Here is a 15,835-nt window from a genome sequence, read left to right as displayed (position 1 = left end):
GGCACGTGGGAAATAGTGCCGACAAGCTTTCCCGTCATGAAAGGTTAATCTTAAATCTAAAAATTGCAGGGTGTTCTGCTGTGGCACTTCATGCGAAAACGCAACCGCTTTGCCCTTGTTCTTACTTTTTTTTAAAATCATCACAGCGCTTCACTGAGCCTTGTCAGTTAAAAAGGATTAAGAAGTCGTCCATATATTTAAAAGCTTTTAAAATATTTAAAGTGATGTCCCGTTTAAAAGCCTCGTTGAGCAGGCCATCAACACTAGATAAGAATATGTTGCACAGCGCCGGCGCAATACACGAACTAATGCAAATGCCGCTTTTTTGCTAGAAGAGCTGTGTCAAAACAAATAAAGGTGGGGTTAGGATAGGCTTCCGATATCGTTAAAAGTTATCAAGCGTAACACCGGCTGCTTCTTGAAAAGCTATGATGTTGCTTTCTTCCATGCACATTTTTACCGCAACAAAAAGTACATCATGTGGAATCAAATAAAAAAGATCCTCAACATCTAAAGAAAACGTATTGCCTATGGATTGATTGTTTCGTAGAAATTGAACTATGTCTTCTGAATTGCCTGTCGATAAAGGGTCTTTTACATGAACACATTTTAGCACCTTTAGAGTGTGCCTACTAAGTCAAAACTGCCACGTGTCTAGTTCGCTCATGATGCTCCTAAAAGGCACATTGGGCTTGTGCGTGTGTTGTCCGTGTTGTCTTCTGTGTCTTCGTTTTGTGTGTGCTTTAACTCGCGGCAAAAAACATGTCTTTTAGCAAGCACCAATTAGACTAACAAGCAGTTCTCTGCTGTGTTATTTTGGGTGTGAAGCTAGTAGAACCTAGGCACACTATATCTCACCTTGCGGGTAAAGATTACGGTACGGTAGGCAGTGTGTGCGGGGGAAGTTTGAAAGGAAATAGATGGTACATACGGGGCCTTACTGTGTAATTGGCAGAGTAAGAGAGCACGAACGAAACGTTGTGCGTTTCAGGGACTATCACTTCGAAGACATCGAAGTGACCATGAAATCCTTCCGATTTTTGAATAAGCATGATAATTTCAATAAGAAAGCTCCCAGAATCATGTCATGGCTGAGGCAAAAGCCATAATAAGCGAAGCTCCATTACTTGTGAGCCCAGCATCTGCTTTGCTGCGGCATGATTTGTCGATTATGTAGGCACTGATATTAGTTCTTTAATGCAATGAACTTCAAAAGCGTCCCCGCAAGGTATGAATACACAAGTAGCCCCGGAAGCAATTAACACCAACCAATCGAAGATGTTCAATTCTCTTTCTTACACCCAACCGGGCGCCGTCGGTCGGATTGCATCCTCGACCATAAACGAGCCAATCGCTGTCGTCCACGCGCAAAACAAAATAACCGTCTCTGTGTGCTCCCTCTTCAAGAGGCCATCATTTGTCTTGGCTGTCCTCTTGTCAGCTGGATTCCCGAAAAAGGAGAGTGCAGAAAGAGAATCAGAGACCACCGTGCGATATGTTGCTGCCATGCGATAGGCATGCATTTTTGTGATTTTCCAGATATTTTTGAAAATTATCTCGATTCATACTGCGCCGCGGCGCCGTAGCCAAGAGAGGCTTCACACTGACGTTGTCGCACTGGTTCAGGAACGTTTACCTGAGTTTACTGCTAAATGTTATTATTCAAAATATTATTAGTCAAAATATTTATTTAGAGTAACGTATTTAATATATATTACAATTAAGCCGGACGGCAGCTCAATGCACGCCTTCAGAAAACTTGCGCACTGGCGGACAGAAATTCAAGCTCTACGCTGTTCCTTACAGGCGCTGCAAGGTTTGTCCCGAGACGCATTCTACGCGGCCACAAAAGTGGGTCGCTACGAGCCAGAGTGCGATCGCATGTTCGACTTCAGCGGCAGCCGGACGCTGGAAAGCGTCAGGGAGAGCCTGGAGAAGATGAAGCTCACCTACTTCGACGTTGTCCAAGCAAGTGAACGTCCTGTGGTGGCATTCGAGGCTAGTCATTAGCCTGACGCAGCCTTTTCTTTTTCCGTCTTTGTATTGAGCGTAATTCATTTGACCATAGCAGAAAGGGACCGATTGCACTTACGATCTTATGTGCGAGTTTCGCATGCCACGTGGCCTTGACAGGTGAGATCTGGCATGACCACACCACATAGGGCTAGATGCCTCAACTACAAAATCCTTCATGTTTAAAATCAAAGAGATAAGGTGGCCGCTATGCTCTGCGTGCAACATATGGGAAGGAATAGCCCACCTAATCTATGCTTGCGGGCTATTTAACTGCCAAGAAAAGCCTCAATGGCCTCAATGAGCATTCATCGAAGTCTGTTCCTTAACATGTGTCCCTTAAGCTCAGACACAATATTGAATCGAAATTAAGAAATATTAAATTAAATTAACACCAACTCTAAGTTAGTTTTAAAAAATGCAGTTTCAGAACTCTACCATTACTGATTTGGTCCCGAAAAGTTGGTTGTTACTGCAGAAAACAAAGGGAGACCATGAATTTTTTTAGATTTTGCGGCGGAAGTCCTCTGGTTGAGAAGCTTGGTTCACCTACGAATGGCGAAGAGTTTAGGGCAGAAGAAAGAGTTCAGCGCGAGGACATGTCCTGTAGGTAAACACGGAGGACGGCTGGGTAGCGCTGGGTACATTAGGCAGGATGGGTGACTCCCGCGCAGCACTCGCGTGATGGTTCTGGCGAAATTGTTGGTGCGGACGACCATTTGAGCTTGGCGTATAAGGGAAGCGTCGCTGTGAAATTGTTTCAGGTTTTACCTGAAGCAAGACTTAGCTCACAAATAATGACTACAAGTGCGCAAGAAATATACAGGTGCATTTGCTTTTTGTTGTGGTGTTCGTTTACGAGTAGTTCAGTATTGTGTGCTGACGTTTAAACTTTCCACACCGATAGTCTACTGCCCCAATGCCGGACGCACTTTCGCGTTACAGCAGCATGGGAACTTACGTCATTTCTTTTTCTCCGTTGGCTTGATTTTAACTATTTCACTTTTTTTTTTCGATGTCCCATTTGCTTTCCGTGTGGCCTAGGTTCACGACGTCGAGTTCGCACCTAGTGTGGATGTGATTGTCAATGAGACCTTACCGGCCTTGGAAAGTCTTCGGTGCGCCGGAATCATTCGGTACATAGGAATCACCGGCTACCCGCTGCACGTGTTGAGGTAAGCTTCTCGAGTCTGCCACACCATGCATTTAATTGTCATACTGATTTAGAATCATATTGAAAAGTATAAGGTCATGCTTATATCGTTGGCTTTCTGATAAATTTGCAGCGCAAACTTGTCTGCGTGGTGATACATACCTTTCAGACAAGCGACATTGTACTAAGAAGTAGCACAGTATTTAAATGCCCGCATAGAAGATCCATAGCTGATATGCCACGGGCAGTGGCGTAGCCAGAAATTTCGTTCGGGGGGGGGGGGGGGGAGGGGGGGGGGCTCACTTTGTAGCTCGGCCTCCTCCGTATAGAAATAATCGAGGCATCAAATACATTAAACATTAATAATAACTGCGTTGCTATTGCCAAAGATGCTGCAAACGAATTCTTGAACCCTACGCACTGCCAAGGCAAGTAAAATATGTACTTTTCCCGAAATAACTGATATCAATGCTTCCATCTTTTCTCTATATTTGATAAGTAAAGCACGAACTTTAGAACTAAGCCACACGAACTTTAGAACTATATCAGTCTGAAACCAGCAAAGCAGTGCATGCCGCTGATATCAAAAATGCAAGGGCTATGAAATGAACAAGTTGAGCAAAAATATTTTAATAGAGCTTTCTTAGCCTCCTTGCCTTTCTCTGATTTGCATCTCTCTCTCTCTCTATCTCTCTCTCTCTCTCTCTCTCTCTCTCTCTGTCATTGAAGAACCCTGTTTACATTTTTGTACATATGCAACGACCAGGGGAAAAACTCAATGACGCTGTCCTTTGTGAGAATGTATTGCGCAGGAGCAGCTGTCACCGGTCGTGTATTGTGAGTAATTGCTCCGAAATTATAGTAGAAACAGAGAGCACATATACGAAGTAGGACTTCTGCAAAATATACGAGGGCGACCCAAATGAAAGTGAGCCAATGCGAATATATGACCAACGGGGTACTCTATTTAAAATAGTCTCCATGAGCATTTAGACAGTTGTAACGAGTCGCGTAATTCCCGTCTTATAAAACTCCTCGGGTTGCTGCTTCAAAAATCTGTAACTGGCTCTACGTCATCGTCCCACACTAATCTCGTTCCCTTGAGCAGTTTCTTTCAAATACTCCCAAATGTGGAAGTCCCAAGGCGACAGGTCTGGGCTGTATGGCGGAGGTTGAAGCGTTTCCCACTTGAACTTTGCCAGTTTTGTGTTAACCGCATCAGCGACGTGGGGTCGGGCAATGTCGGGGAGCAAGATGATCCCATTGCTCAATTTTCCACGTCGTTTGTTGTTGATTGCGACACGCAGCCGATGCGACGTTTCACAATATCGGAAGCACTTGATAGTCTATCACGGTTTAGCAAATTCAATCAATATTGGCCCGTGACGATCAAAAACAAAAGTCAGCAACTTTCCGACAGAAATGACGGCCTTTGCTTTCTTTGGGGGTGGTAAATCCCAATGTTTCCAGTGTAAGATTTGCCGTAGTATTTCAGGCTAGTAGTAGCGGCACCATGACTTGTCCCCGGTCACATTTACAGACAAAAAGTCGTCACCCTCATCGTGATACCGGATTAGATGAGTCAAGAAAGACTTCTGCGTCTTCTGGAGATAGTTCAAAATCTTGGGCATATATTGCGCACACAAGAGCCGATAAGCGAGATGTTCATGAATTATGGTGTGACCCAAACCGTGACTGATGTTCAGACGCCCTGCGAATTCATCGATGCTGATCCTCCATTCTTCTCTAATCAGCCTCTGCAGTTGTATTGGGGGTGATTGCTCGGTGGCTTTGACCCGGCCATGGATCGTCTTTGCAACTTTCACGTCCTTCTTTGAACTGTATTCTCCAACGCTTCACAGTGCCAATGAAGTGCAATGTACAATGCAGACGGCAGCCATACGGTGACTAATTTCTTTTTGGGAAACATCGTCATCTGTCAGAAACTCCACCACACCATGCTGTTCAACTTTTGGAGTGTCCATTGTGTCACGCAACCATGTTCAACTCAGTGTATGAAAGCACTAAACAACATTTATCTTCACCCCTGCATGTCACTTCTGTAAATGAGATGCCTATGTGCTATGCGCATGCCTCGTAAATAGTGCGCCGAACCATTATTGCGCGGGTTTGGTTGGCTCACTTTCATTTGACTCGCCCTCGTACATTAGAAATGCGAAGATACAATGGAATGTACAAATGGGAAGATAGTTTGATAAAGGGAAAAAAAGTGTCACTGGAAAAAAAGTTCACTGCGCATATACACAAAACCTCGCAACAAGATATTTAAATATACGTATAAGTCTCCAATAAATCTACGTGCCTAAGAAAATGTCACGATATATGATCCCTCAAACAAGGCAAAAAGGCATGTTGCGCAACCGCCGATTCACAGATCACAGCCCCCCTCCCTGCACTCCCCCGATGTATGGCGCGCAACGGAAGGCCGCGCGCTTCCTCCCCACCTTTCTCCCTTGCGCACACAAGGCTGAACCACCATCATCGGCTCACCCATGCCGCCCCCCCCCCCTACGCTTTCACTCGCACATACAGCATGCGGCGCGCGGTTTCGATGTTATCGCCCTTGGACTTTATTTATACGGAACATGAGGGCGATGGCAGGAATGCTCCTGGAGTCTCCATATAGCTGCTATCGCAATAATATAATAAGAGTTTCCGGCAACTGGAGCGTCCCGTGGCCCATTACTTTCCGCAAAATAAGTGACAAAATCGAACTTTCACCATGCTACAATTCGCTGCGCTGCAACAATGTCTGTTTATTTTATTTTTTATTTTTTTGTGGGGCGAGGGACGCCAAAATGAAATAACGCAAAGGAAAGCATGTTGGCTACAATCGAATGCCTACTTTGGGCACCTAGTGTGGCTACCGAAGGCACATGAAAGAAAACGTGAGACGCTTCCGTCCACAGAGAACCATACGCATACTGCTCGGTATCCTACACCGGTGAGACAACATTTTTCGGAGAAGTTGCGCTCAAGCGAACGCGTCGCTATCCGTCGAGTCCCCGCAGTGTTGGTTGCGAGCGACTATGTATTGTTTCTTTTTCTCGTCTGCTAGCCAGAAAGCGTCCAATACTCTGCCAGGCGAAAATTTAGTCGGCCAGAGAAAAACGAACGCGCCATCGAAGTGCTCCGCGCAGTGGTCGATGCAGCACGAGAAAAACGCATGGGATCTGGCTGGAACTGCAGCCCGCGGGTAGCGAGAACAAAAAAAAAAAGAAGAAAAAAAGGCTCAATGTGTCCTCGCGAATAAAAGTCCAACTAGAAAAATAAATAAGACTGTAGTTACCTTTGCTTGCTTTACTGTCTTAACGTGGATGCTTTGGCGCAGGGGAAACAATGTTGATATTTTTTTCTGTGGCATGACGGCACAAATGAACCACCACAACGCTTCGTCTCATCGGACCTCGTTGCATGCTTTGTAAACTTGTGTGACACTGTGTTGATTTGGCGTGTTTGTTCGTATGGTCCGATGTACGACATTAGAAAAGTCAATACAGCTTCAGCCTCAAATGTTTACAACAGCGTTAAACCCGCAAAGTTCCGGAATTGAAAATCTAAAGTACGAATTTGTAAATGTCACTGTACCTTTCGCATCAAAAGGTCATGAGAACTTTATACCCATAAAGTTTCAGAATTGAAATCCAAGCGCTCCATGGATACCGCGGCCTACGCGAGATGCCGTCACGAGCCCGCTCACCATCAAAACGCCCTTGACACTTTGTGTTCGGTGGGGCTCCATGCGTTACGATATGTGACTCCCGATGCATGGGCGATGCCGCGAAATCCAGCGCGCTTTCCAGTCCGCTTCGTGCTAAAATGTCTTCTCGAGCGTGAAAAGGACATTCGAGACAAAATCTAGTAGCAATATTTCCGGCGCCGGGAGTTGTTTTGGTCCGCGGCGCATGACAGCACAAAAAATTCCGTGGGGTAGTGGGGGGAGGGGCTGAAGCCCCATAAGCCCCCCCCCACCCCCCTGGCTACGCCCCTGGCCACGGGTAGCTGGTCTGTGAATCTTGGTGATCACAGAATCACTTTTTGTCTTACGGCGCCACTTACGATAAACATAATGGTAATTCTGAAGTTTAATACAATCTGGCTTCTCTAAATATTTTAGTTGATGCACATAATGAAACGCTGCTATTTTTGTTTTATTTTTTACTGTGTAAGTTGGTAATAGTAAAGTGGGAATAGCAAATCTCCCTCATATATCCCCACTCAGAGAGGTGCTCCAGAAAAGTTCCATCCGAGTGGACACAGTCCTCAGCTACTGCCGCGGCACGCTGTTCGACGACTCGCTGGCCGACTACTTGCCATTCTTTCAGGTGGGTCACGCTGCGCTGACGAAAGTCGACGCTTAATTTTATTTTTCGCGCGTCCGATCTGTCGTACATTCCGCTTCCTAGGGATCTGAGCGTATTTATGAAACGGACACATAGGCGTAGATACGTGCATGCAAAAAAAAAAAAGATTCTAGGGCTTAGCGTGCTAACATCATCATCTGATGATGAACCACGCAGTAGTGAGGGACGTCTAAATAACTTAGGATCCCCTGGGGCTCTTTCACGTGTACCCGGTGTACCGTAAAAGAGTTAAATTTTTTTTTGCATCCCGCTACATGATATTACGGCTACCGCGGCGAGGACACAGCCCGCTACTTCGATCTAAGCAGCGCAACGCCGTAGTCAATGGAATGCTGGGGCGGTACGTATAGAAAATGTCTAGCAGACACGCAGCATTGATATTTTGGCTAGAAAAGCTGAGCCCGCTTAAGACTAGTATAGAGAGGCGAGAAACGAGAGGAATTAATGCCGTATGTGATTTTGTGTCCTACAATTTTCCCAACGCATTCAGCAGGCAAAAGAAGATGCAATCTTTTTCTATTGCCTACCTCGAGCCGTAAAAAAAACACACACGGAAAATAATGGAACTACAGGAAGACATGTACGGGAAACATTCAAACAATAGAGCGAATCCTTTTGGGCGGATTCAATTTTTATTTTAGAAAATAAAGTTCGTTTTATGTTTCTCCAAGTTTTTTTTTTTTTCGAACGTTACCTTTGGGCGCATTCGTTATATACACCAGGTTTCGTTCTATCCCGCCCTATAGCCCATTAATTCATATTTTCTTTACCGCCGTGGACCGTAATATTGGCAGGACGCTTTTTCACGGCCCTATCCTTCTCTGTCGGCGATAAATACTGCAGCGTACTACAACAGCCTTATCGTGCATGCATGCATGAATGAGCGTTGTATAGCCTAGTGGCAAGGTTGTGAGCATACATGAGGTCTCCGCTGTGGTATACGTATACAAAGAGCGTGACGCCAAGTAAGCCAATCTTCTGGAGCTATCACTCGCGCTTGCAACTTCAGACACTGGCGCCGCTACATACGGCATAAAGATGAGGTGATATTTATAATGAGTCTTGCGACTGCGTCACACTAGGGGCCATATAACGTGCAAATATTTCACTGTGATTCTATTCCAATCTGCTAACGGCGGCTTCACTTTAGTGCTGACGCAAACATCTGGCGTGGACCCATGACGTTGCTCGAACCGCCCGATCATGCGCTCCCTTCATTAACACAAGGTCTTTTTGTTTGCTTTCAAAGTAAATAGCATTGCCTACTTTGGTTCGTTTTTCTGATATAATTGACTGACAGAAGGGAAGGAGCGTGCAGAAGTGATAAGTTTTTGATGGATTTGTGAGGTCGCGTAAAAAACAGCAGAAGTGGACGTAGCACGAAAACTCTGGACCAATAGCAGAGTACTAATGGCTAAAAAGGCGTCGCATCAGAAATTCTTAATTTTCCTTCATTTTAGTCTAATCACGCATAATCAATGAGCTCATGTCACATCAGATGGGGCGTTATCGTGGTTTTCGTGACATTGCGCGACCGACAGGCGAAGTGAGTGGCGGCCCGAAAATTTTTGAACTAATCGTGAAAGGCTAAGTGCAGAATTAAAATAGCGTTACTTTATAGCACCCCTGGATGGCTAATGGAAAAACATGGAATAGAAAGATCCTGGAATAGGTTTACCTTATATCGCCTTAGAGCGGCGAAATTTGCGGAATTCATAAGTGGCCTAAAAAACTTTTTTTTTTTTGCAGGAAAGCTGAAAGTTCACTAGTGCTTACTTTTTAATACAAGTACTTGTAGGAGGCTGATCCTGTACGTTATATACAAGTAACAGTATAACATGGAGCTATATATATGTACCAGTAACTGCCAGGCACGTACCAAGGATTTTTTTTTCGGGGGAGGGGGAGGGGGTGCATCTCACAGGGTAGCCTGTGAGATGCACGTTTTCTTTACAAACAAGAAACCACATTAAATGGTTTTGCGCAGGAAAGAAGCACAGGAAGAGCACTGTCAAAAACAAGTAAACAAGCGAAAGTCTAAAATAAATATTTCTGGTAGCGTTTTATGAATTAGGTCTGGAAGAATTATAGAGAAATGTATATTCGCGGAACAATCATAGTTCTTTTAAGTCCCTCGTTTACTGCTCTACCAAATGCCAAAACCGGCTCGCATTGTTATCCGGGAAGTTGCGTAACGATGCGTGGCCGCCAGTCCCGTACAACAACGTAGAGCGCAGGACACTGCGGTTCTAGACGTACTACGCCAACCGAGGAAAGTTAGAGAAAAACCTACATAAGCACACCAGAGAAAAGGCCTCGTCAGGTGTCTCGACCGATAACTCTAGATGCGTCATTCAAAATACACGGAATCAATCTCCACTTCCGGCGGAACTTTCTCTGTATACTTCCTTTTTAAATAAAGATGATGGTCCATAAATATTTTCACAAACAATGGTTAAATTTGTTAATTTATCGCTTTCCCTTCCTGCTTCGCTGTTGCCTCGGCTCCTTCCCTTAGTAAATCGCGTAATTTCTGAACTGCTTGCGACTCTTGTTTCCAGTTGCCGATTTGCGTGAAAAGTGCTGTGCGATTATAAAAAAACCATACGAGGTGACGGGTGACATTCATATTGCTTATTAGTTTAACGGCCATTGCTGGGTTTGATGAAGTACACTCTTTCGCATGATCTCATTTTCCACCTTTCTAACCCATGTCATGGGCATACGGTTCCGAGGATCTGCCAGTGTCGCGGCGAGCCGTCACTCGAGCAAGTAATCATTCAAAAGGAAAACAAACGCAGATGGCGTTTTCTCCGGCCGCAAATCGTTCCAAGAGCATACAGACCAGCTTCCTACGACCAGCTTACTACGAAATAGCTTTCCTGGTCCGTGAATGAGTCTAAACAATGAAGGTTGAACTAACCAAGGAACAGCGATGCGCGTGACCGTTGCAACAGATGCTGTCATAAAAGTGGGGTATAGCATTATAAATTAAATAAACTATTATAAATAAAACAATAAAATAACTGAACGCATCTCGAGTTAATCGCGCGTATGCCTTGTATGCCGTGAGTATTTTTTTGCCACTCCCCGCGCCTCTACAGCTCTGAAGCAGTTCCAATGCGGCTGACTTGGCGTGTTCTCTACACCGTGAACCAAGAGCGCCCAGCAACCAGCTCTTCCGAGGTCCGTGTTCTAAACGGGCATGCAAAGGGCCTCTCCCGCTCCCACCGCTCTGTTTCGATGGAGCATTTATCCACCGCAACGTCACTTTCTAACGAGCAGGAGACGCAATCGGTGACGCAGAACGCCGCCGCGCGTTGCTCGGCAACAACGAAGACGCCCGAGGTGGATACCGTGGGACCGGCCGCCGATCCCATCATCGCCAATTTTCCCTCTCAACAACGAGAAGTGGACACTCCGACCGGTGAAACGATGGAGGAAGATACTGCCCTGAACATTCACGGCGATAAAACTGACGACGACGCAGGTGACTGTTGGAAGACAGTCATACATAAGCGACGCGTCCGTCAAGTGCACGCCAAGACGCAACCTTCCGAGAACATCTTGGGCATTCCGGACGCCTCTCAGCTTACCGTATGCAAGCGCAGTCGGAATGAGAACCTGCCTTGATTTCCTTTGCACGACGAAAAGATAATTCTGCTGCCTCACGGAGGACATTGTCTTGATAAGTGAACGCAGAACTCGCCAGTGCTCTATGGAGTGCAGCCGGCTTGACCACAGAGGATTGTCAGGACATCATATTCCGACTGCGACATCAGCAGAACCTTGGAATCATCGGCGCACCCCAGTCACATGTGGCCGACGCATTCTACAAGGTGAGGGAGCTGAACTTTGGTCAGTGGATATATCCCATCACAACATATTTGTGGCCTCAGACAACTCATGCAAGGGAATTGTTCCTGGTTTTTCGCCCAGTACGCCGTCTTCCAAGATTCTGGATGAAGTTTTCGCTCCTGGAACTCAGATGCTTCAAGCAAGAATGATGGGTCAGACCAACGTTGCGTTGGTAACATTTGAAGGACTTAAAATGCCTCGCCACATGCGTTTCTATGGTTCAGAACTCCGCTGCTACCCCATACCCCCGCCAACTGGTATGCAAAATAGCTCATAAGCTCTGCCATTGGGCTGATTACTGTCCTACGCCGCATGTGGTCATTTGTGTGACGTGCGGGACTGCCAAACCCACCCCATCGCATCCGTGCACCCCACACTGCAGATCCTGTGACGGGACCCAACCTACAACGGATCCAAACTGCCCGCGGCGTGCTAACCAGACACTGAACAAGGCTTGGGTGCGCAAAGCTCTCGACAAACAGCAGCCTGAACTCCAACCCTCCTGCGAACCGACCACAGTCACAGATACGGCGGAGATCTAAACGTCACGCACTCCAACGAAGGAGACCGAACTAGTACTGTCGGAGACCCACTCGAGATCCCGTCGCAAGTTCCGGACCCGCTTCCAAGTCTCGGACCCGCTTCCAAGTCTTGGTCCCGATCCCACGAGGCACCGGTGCGCTTCCCGGAGAAGCGCCCTCCTTCCCCATCTTTCCAACAACGCTAGAAGAAGGCCCTGCAGACCAGCGCCCCAGCCAAGGTGACCCTGGCCCCCTCAGGGGTGAAGCGGACCCCCGAGAAGAAAACAGCAACGGAAGCGCCTCGGGAGGTAGGTCGGGCCGAGGGTCCTCCACAGCTCGCTCCAACCCGGAAATATCTCCCTACCCTTTCCCCTATTACTAATACGTTATCAACCCCCAATCCTCTAAAAGAAATAGCCCGTCTACGCCGTGACATGGAGGAGTTCTGTGAGCGCCTGCAAAAACAGATGGACGCGCTGGTGGCAGAGATTAGCACTAGTATGCAGGCGGCCCTGAACAGGACAGAACGCCAAATGGAGGACCTTCGAATGGGGATTACGGAGCAAGTCAAACCAGCTATAGAGTGCCCTGTCGCACGCATGCACGTTCCTGGGCTTAGCGGTTACAACGAAAGCCGACCGACCGATCAAAGCTCTCGGCCGCAACCTTCTAACGTGGGTAACCGGCGCCCACATCCCTATACACGACTTCCTGCTTCCTCTCACGATGATGATGACACCTCGTAACGCATAGCAACTAGTGGTGTGGCATTGTAATTGTAGGGGATTCTGCCAAAAACGAGGTCGCCCATCCACGAACCCTCCCGATGTCATCCTCTTACAGGAAATCAATTGCACCCCTTCTTTTTTCAGCTACAGCACACTCTCTGGTGTCTCTCACTCCTCTTGTGGGAGCCTTAGTTTCGAAACATGTTACATGTCGCATGCATACGACTAGCATTGACATCTCTCATCAAATATACGAAATAATTACGCAACGAAAACGCAGCGAGAGTCTGTTCATACTATATAGAGTTCCCCTGTTTGCACACCCACTGTTTTCACCAACTACTAACAGAATTCGGTAGTTTTGAACGGGTTTCTAGGGTGTGCGGCGATTTTAACGGCCCGCATACTGAATCGGGTTACGTTAAATCGCAGGCTAAAGGGACCCGCTTATGGAATGTCATCTGTAATATGAGAAACACACTGCTTACCGACCCAGAGCACCCCACTGGGATAGGCAAAAACGTATCTCGTCGTACCTGCCCTGATCTAACCTTCGTGCGCCATACTGGCCCACTCGTTGCGTACAATCCTTTAGCGGGGCACCTTGGTAGTGACCACTGCATTGTGGCGACCACCTTGTCATTACGGGGTGCGCGCAGGCCTGAGCGAAATGTGCGTATAACGAATTGGGCGAAATTGGGGGAAATTGGGGGAATACCGCCAGGACCCACCTGAGGGCCAGGGTTACAAACGCCGGCTTCAATCTCTCACGCAAGATCTAGAGGCCACCACTGAGTACCATAACTGAGACACCAAACATAAACCCACATTTAATTCATCTTTGCAATGCCCGAAGAGGGTTGCCACGGCGATGGAAGCGACGTCTCAACCGCACCTTAGGAAACGTATTGACCAAATTACACGGGAATCGCAGGAGTATACAAAGACCCTTGCGAGCAATAACTGGCGAACATTTTGCGATCGCCTCTCAGGCACATTGAGCACAGAAAAAACATGGTCAATTCTTCTCTTACTGAAAGACCCCACCACAACAAATGGAAAAATATTTCATCAGCTGCACGTCCTAATGCACGAGTACAGGGACGATATGTCTGCACTCCTCAGGGAGCTAGAGAAACATTTCATACCCACAGGCCCGCCGCCGCAGTACCCTGACTATCCTTATGTAGGCAAGACCAATGAATTGCTGGATGCAGACATCACATGTGACGAGGTGCTCGCGGTCTTACAAGACCTGCGCCGCTACATGGCACCGGAAGCCGACAACATGCAATTCGCCACTCTTCGTAACCTGAGGGTCGCGGATATTAACCACCTCAACCATATTTTCAATATTTGCTGGCACAAGGGATCGCTTGCTCAAGCATGGCGACACGCCGACATTACACTGATCCCTAAGCCGGGCAAATCTGTAAAGGGCGAAAACTTACGGCCCATCTCCCTAACATCCTGCATTGGCAAGCTCATAGAGCATGTACTCTTGCGGCCTCTGCAGCCCTTCCTCGAAGAAAAATCACTCTTTTCTCGCTTTCAATTCGGATATCGAGCTCATCGATGTGCCAAAGATGGGCTTTTACAATTGCGGGAGGAAGTCATAGGACCTCCGTCGTGCGCCTAAACGAGAGCACTCATCGGCTTAGAACTAAAAGAGGCAATCGATAATGTTGAACATGATCTCATCCTTCGCGATGTTGCACATTCGCACTGCGGAAATCATATGTATAACTATATCCACGCGTTTCTTCGAGATCGCACAGCCACTGTAGGAATGGGATCGCATCGATCCAGTACGATTCGCCCTGTAGGACGTGGGGCACCCAAGGACTCAGTTATTTCCCGTACTCTATTCAATATCACGCTCGCTGGGCTCCCCCGGCTACTCTACCAGATCCCTGATGTCGCCCACGCTATTTATGCGGACGACGTTACCATCTGGTCGACACGGGGTTCTGACGGAGTCATCCAGGACCGACTGCAGCAAGCAGTCGACACTGTCTCCGAGTACGGGAGAAAACGCGGCTTAACATGGGCTCCGCAAAAGTTGGAGCTCATAATCATTCGCCCCCGCAGCCGTTCCAATACTCTCCCTATCACTGTGCACGTGGATGGCTAACCCATACTGGAAGATAATCGTGCTAGCATCCTTGACCTACACGTACAGGCGGATGGTAGGCTTAACTATACTGTTACCCTTCTAACCAGACAGATTGAGCTCATACTGGTGAGCTCAATGGTGAGCTGCGCTTGGTCGAGGCATGCGTGATCGGCCAACTTACATACTATCTCCTATTTCAGCGGATGACCCAAGCGCAACAGCTTCGCATAGACACAATGATTCCCAAAGAGACGAAGCTGGCCCATGTCCTCCCGAACTATACATCGACACGCCGTCTCTTTAACTTAGGGACACATAACATACTAGGCGAGCTGCTAGAGGCACATTGGGTCAGCCATCGCCAGCGCCTCTAACTCCTCCCTACTGGCCGCCATCTTCTGACACGGCTAGGATACTCTGCCACACCCCCTAAGACTGAAACCCGTCCAACGACATTGTAGTCCGCGATACGCCAAGCACTAAGTATCCATCCATCGCCACGTAATATGCACCGCGAGCAGGAAAAAGGACGGTACAAAACCCGTGTACGATACCTTGGCCGCATGCTTGCAAACGTCCTGGAAACACCTACTGTATACACGGACACATCACGCACTCAAGAGGGCTGTACCTCGGTAGTTTTGGATGACACCGAATCCCTGAGAGACTCTGCTGCAGTGCGCGGAACAAATGCCGCTTACGGAGAAATTCTCGCGTTGCTCTTGCGATTCGATATGCCATCCATGCTCCAGAGGAAGCGTATATTGATACAAGGCAGAAACATTTAAACAACGCGCGCAGGTTCGTGCGCCCCCTCAAGACGACAACGGAGTATTGAAGGAAAAGGACGAAGTAATGGAACGTGTTTTCGCCGCACGCACTCGCATCGCAGGTGGCCGTTGTCGGCGTCTACAAGAAGAAGACGAGGTGAAGCGACGCTCGAGAGAGAAGAAGAAGGCCTTCCTGATCTCCCGTTTAGAACGCGGCAGTGTTTTTTATTTACCCCAGGGCACAAGTTCGCCCACAATAAATAGTTGTATCTGGGTTTCCTTAACTGTCCG

At 47.4% G+C, this 15,835-nt stretch overlaps 1 protein-coding gene across 2 annotated transcripts in view; it reads left to right on the top strand.

Annotated features, from left to right (window-relative positions):
* The window catches only part of LOC126540229 (uncharacterized), a 78,931-nt gene that overhangs the window by 42,601 nt on the left and 20,495 nt on the right, over positions 1-15,835 (top strand). For both annotated transcript variants that reach the window (XM_055075897.2, XM_050187027.3), the window contains exons 3-5: positions 1,807-1,968; positions 3,058-3,188; positions 7,410-7,512. In XM_055075897.2, coding sequence (XP_054931872.1) covers positions 1,807-1,968; positions 3,058-3,188; positions 7,410-7,512 — 396 coding nt within the window. The remainder of the gene's footprint in view (positions 1-1,806; positions 1,969-3,057; positions 3,189-7,409; positions 7,513-15,835) is intronic.

The sequence above is a fragment of the Dermacentor andersoni genome, chromosome 2 (genome assembly GCF_023375885.2).
Source record: "Dermacentor andersoni chromosome 2, qqDerAnde1_hic_scaffold, whole genome shotgun sequence".
NCBI lineage: Eukaryota > Metazoa > Arthropoda > Arachnida > Ixodida > Ixodidae > Dermacentor > Dermacentor andersoni.
This window is presented reverse-complemented; position numbering and strand designations above follow the sequence as displayed.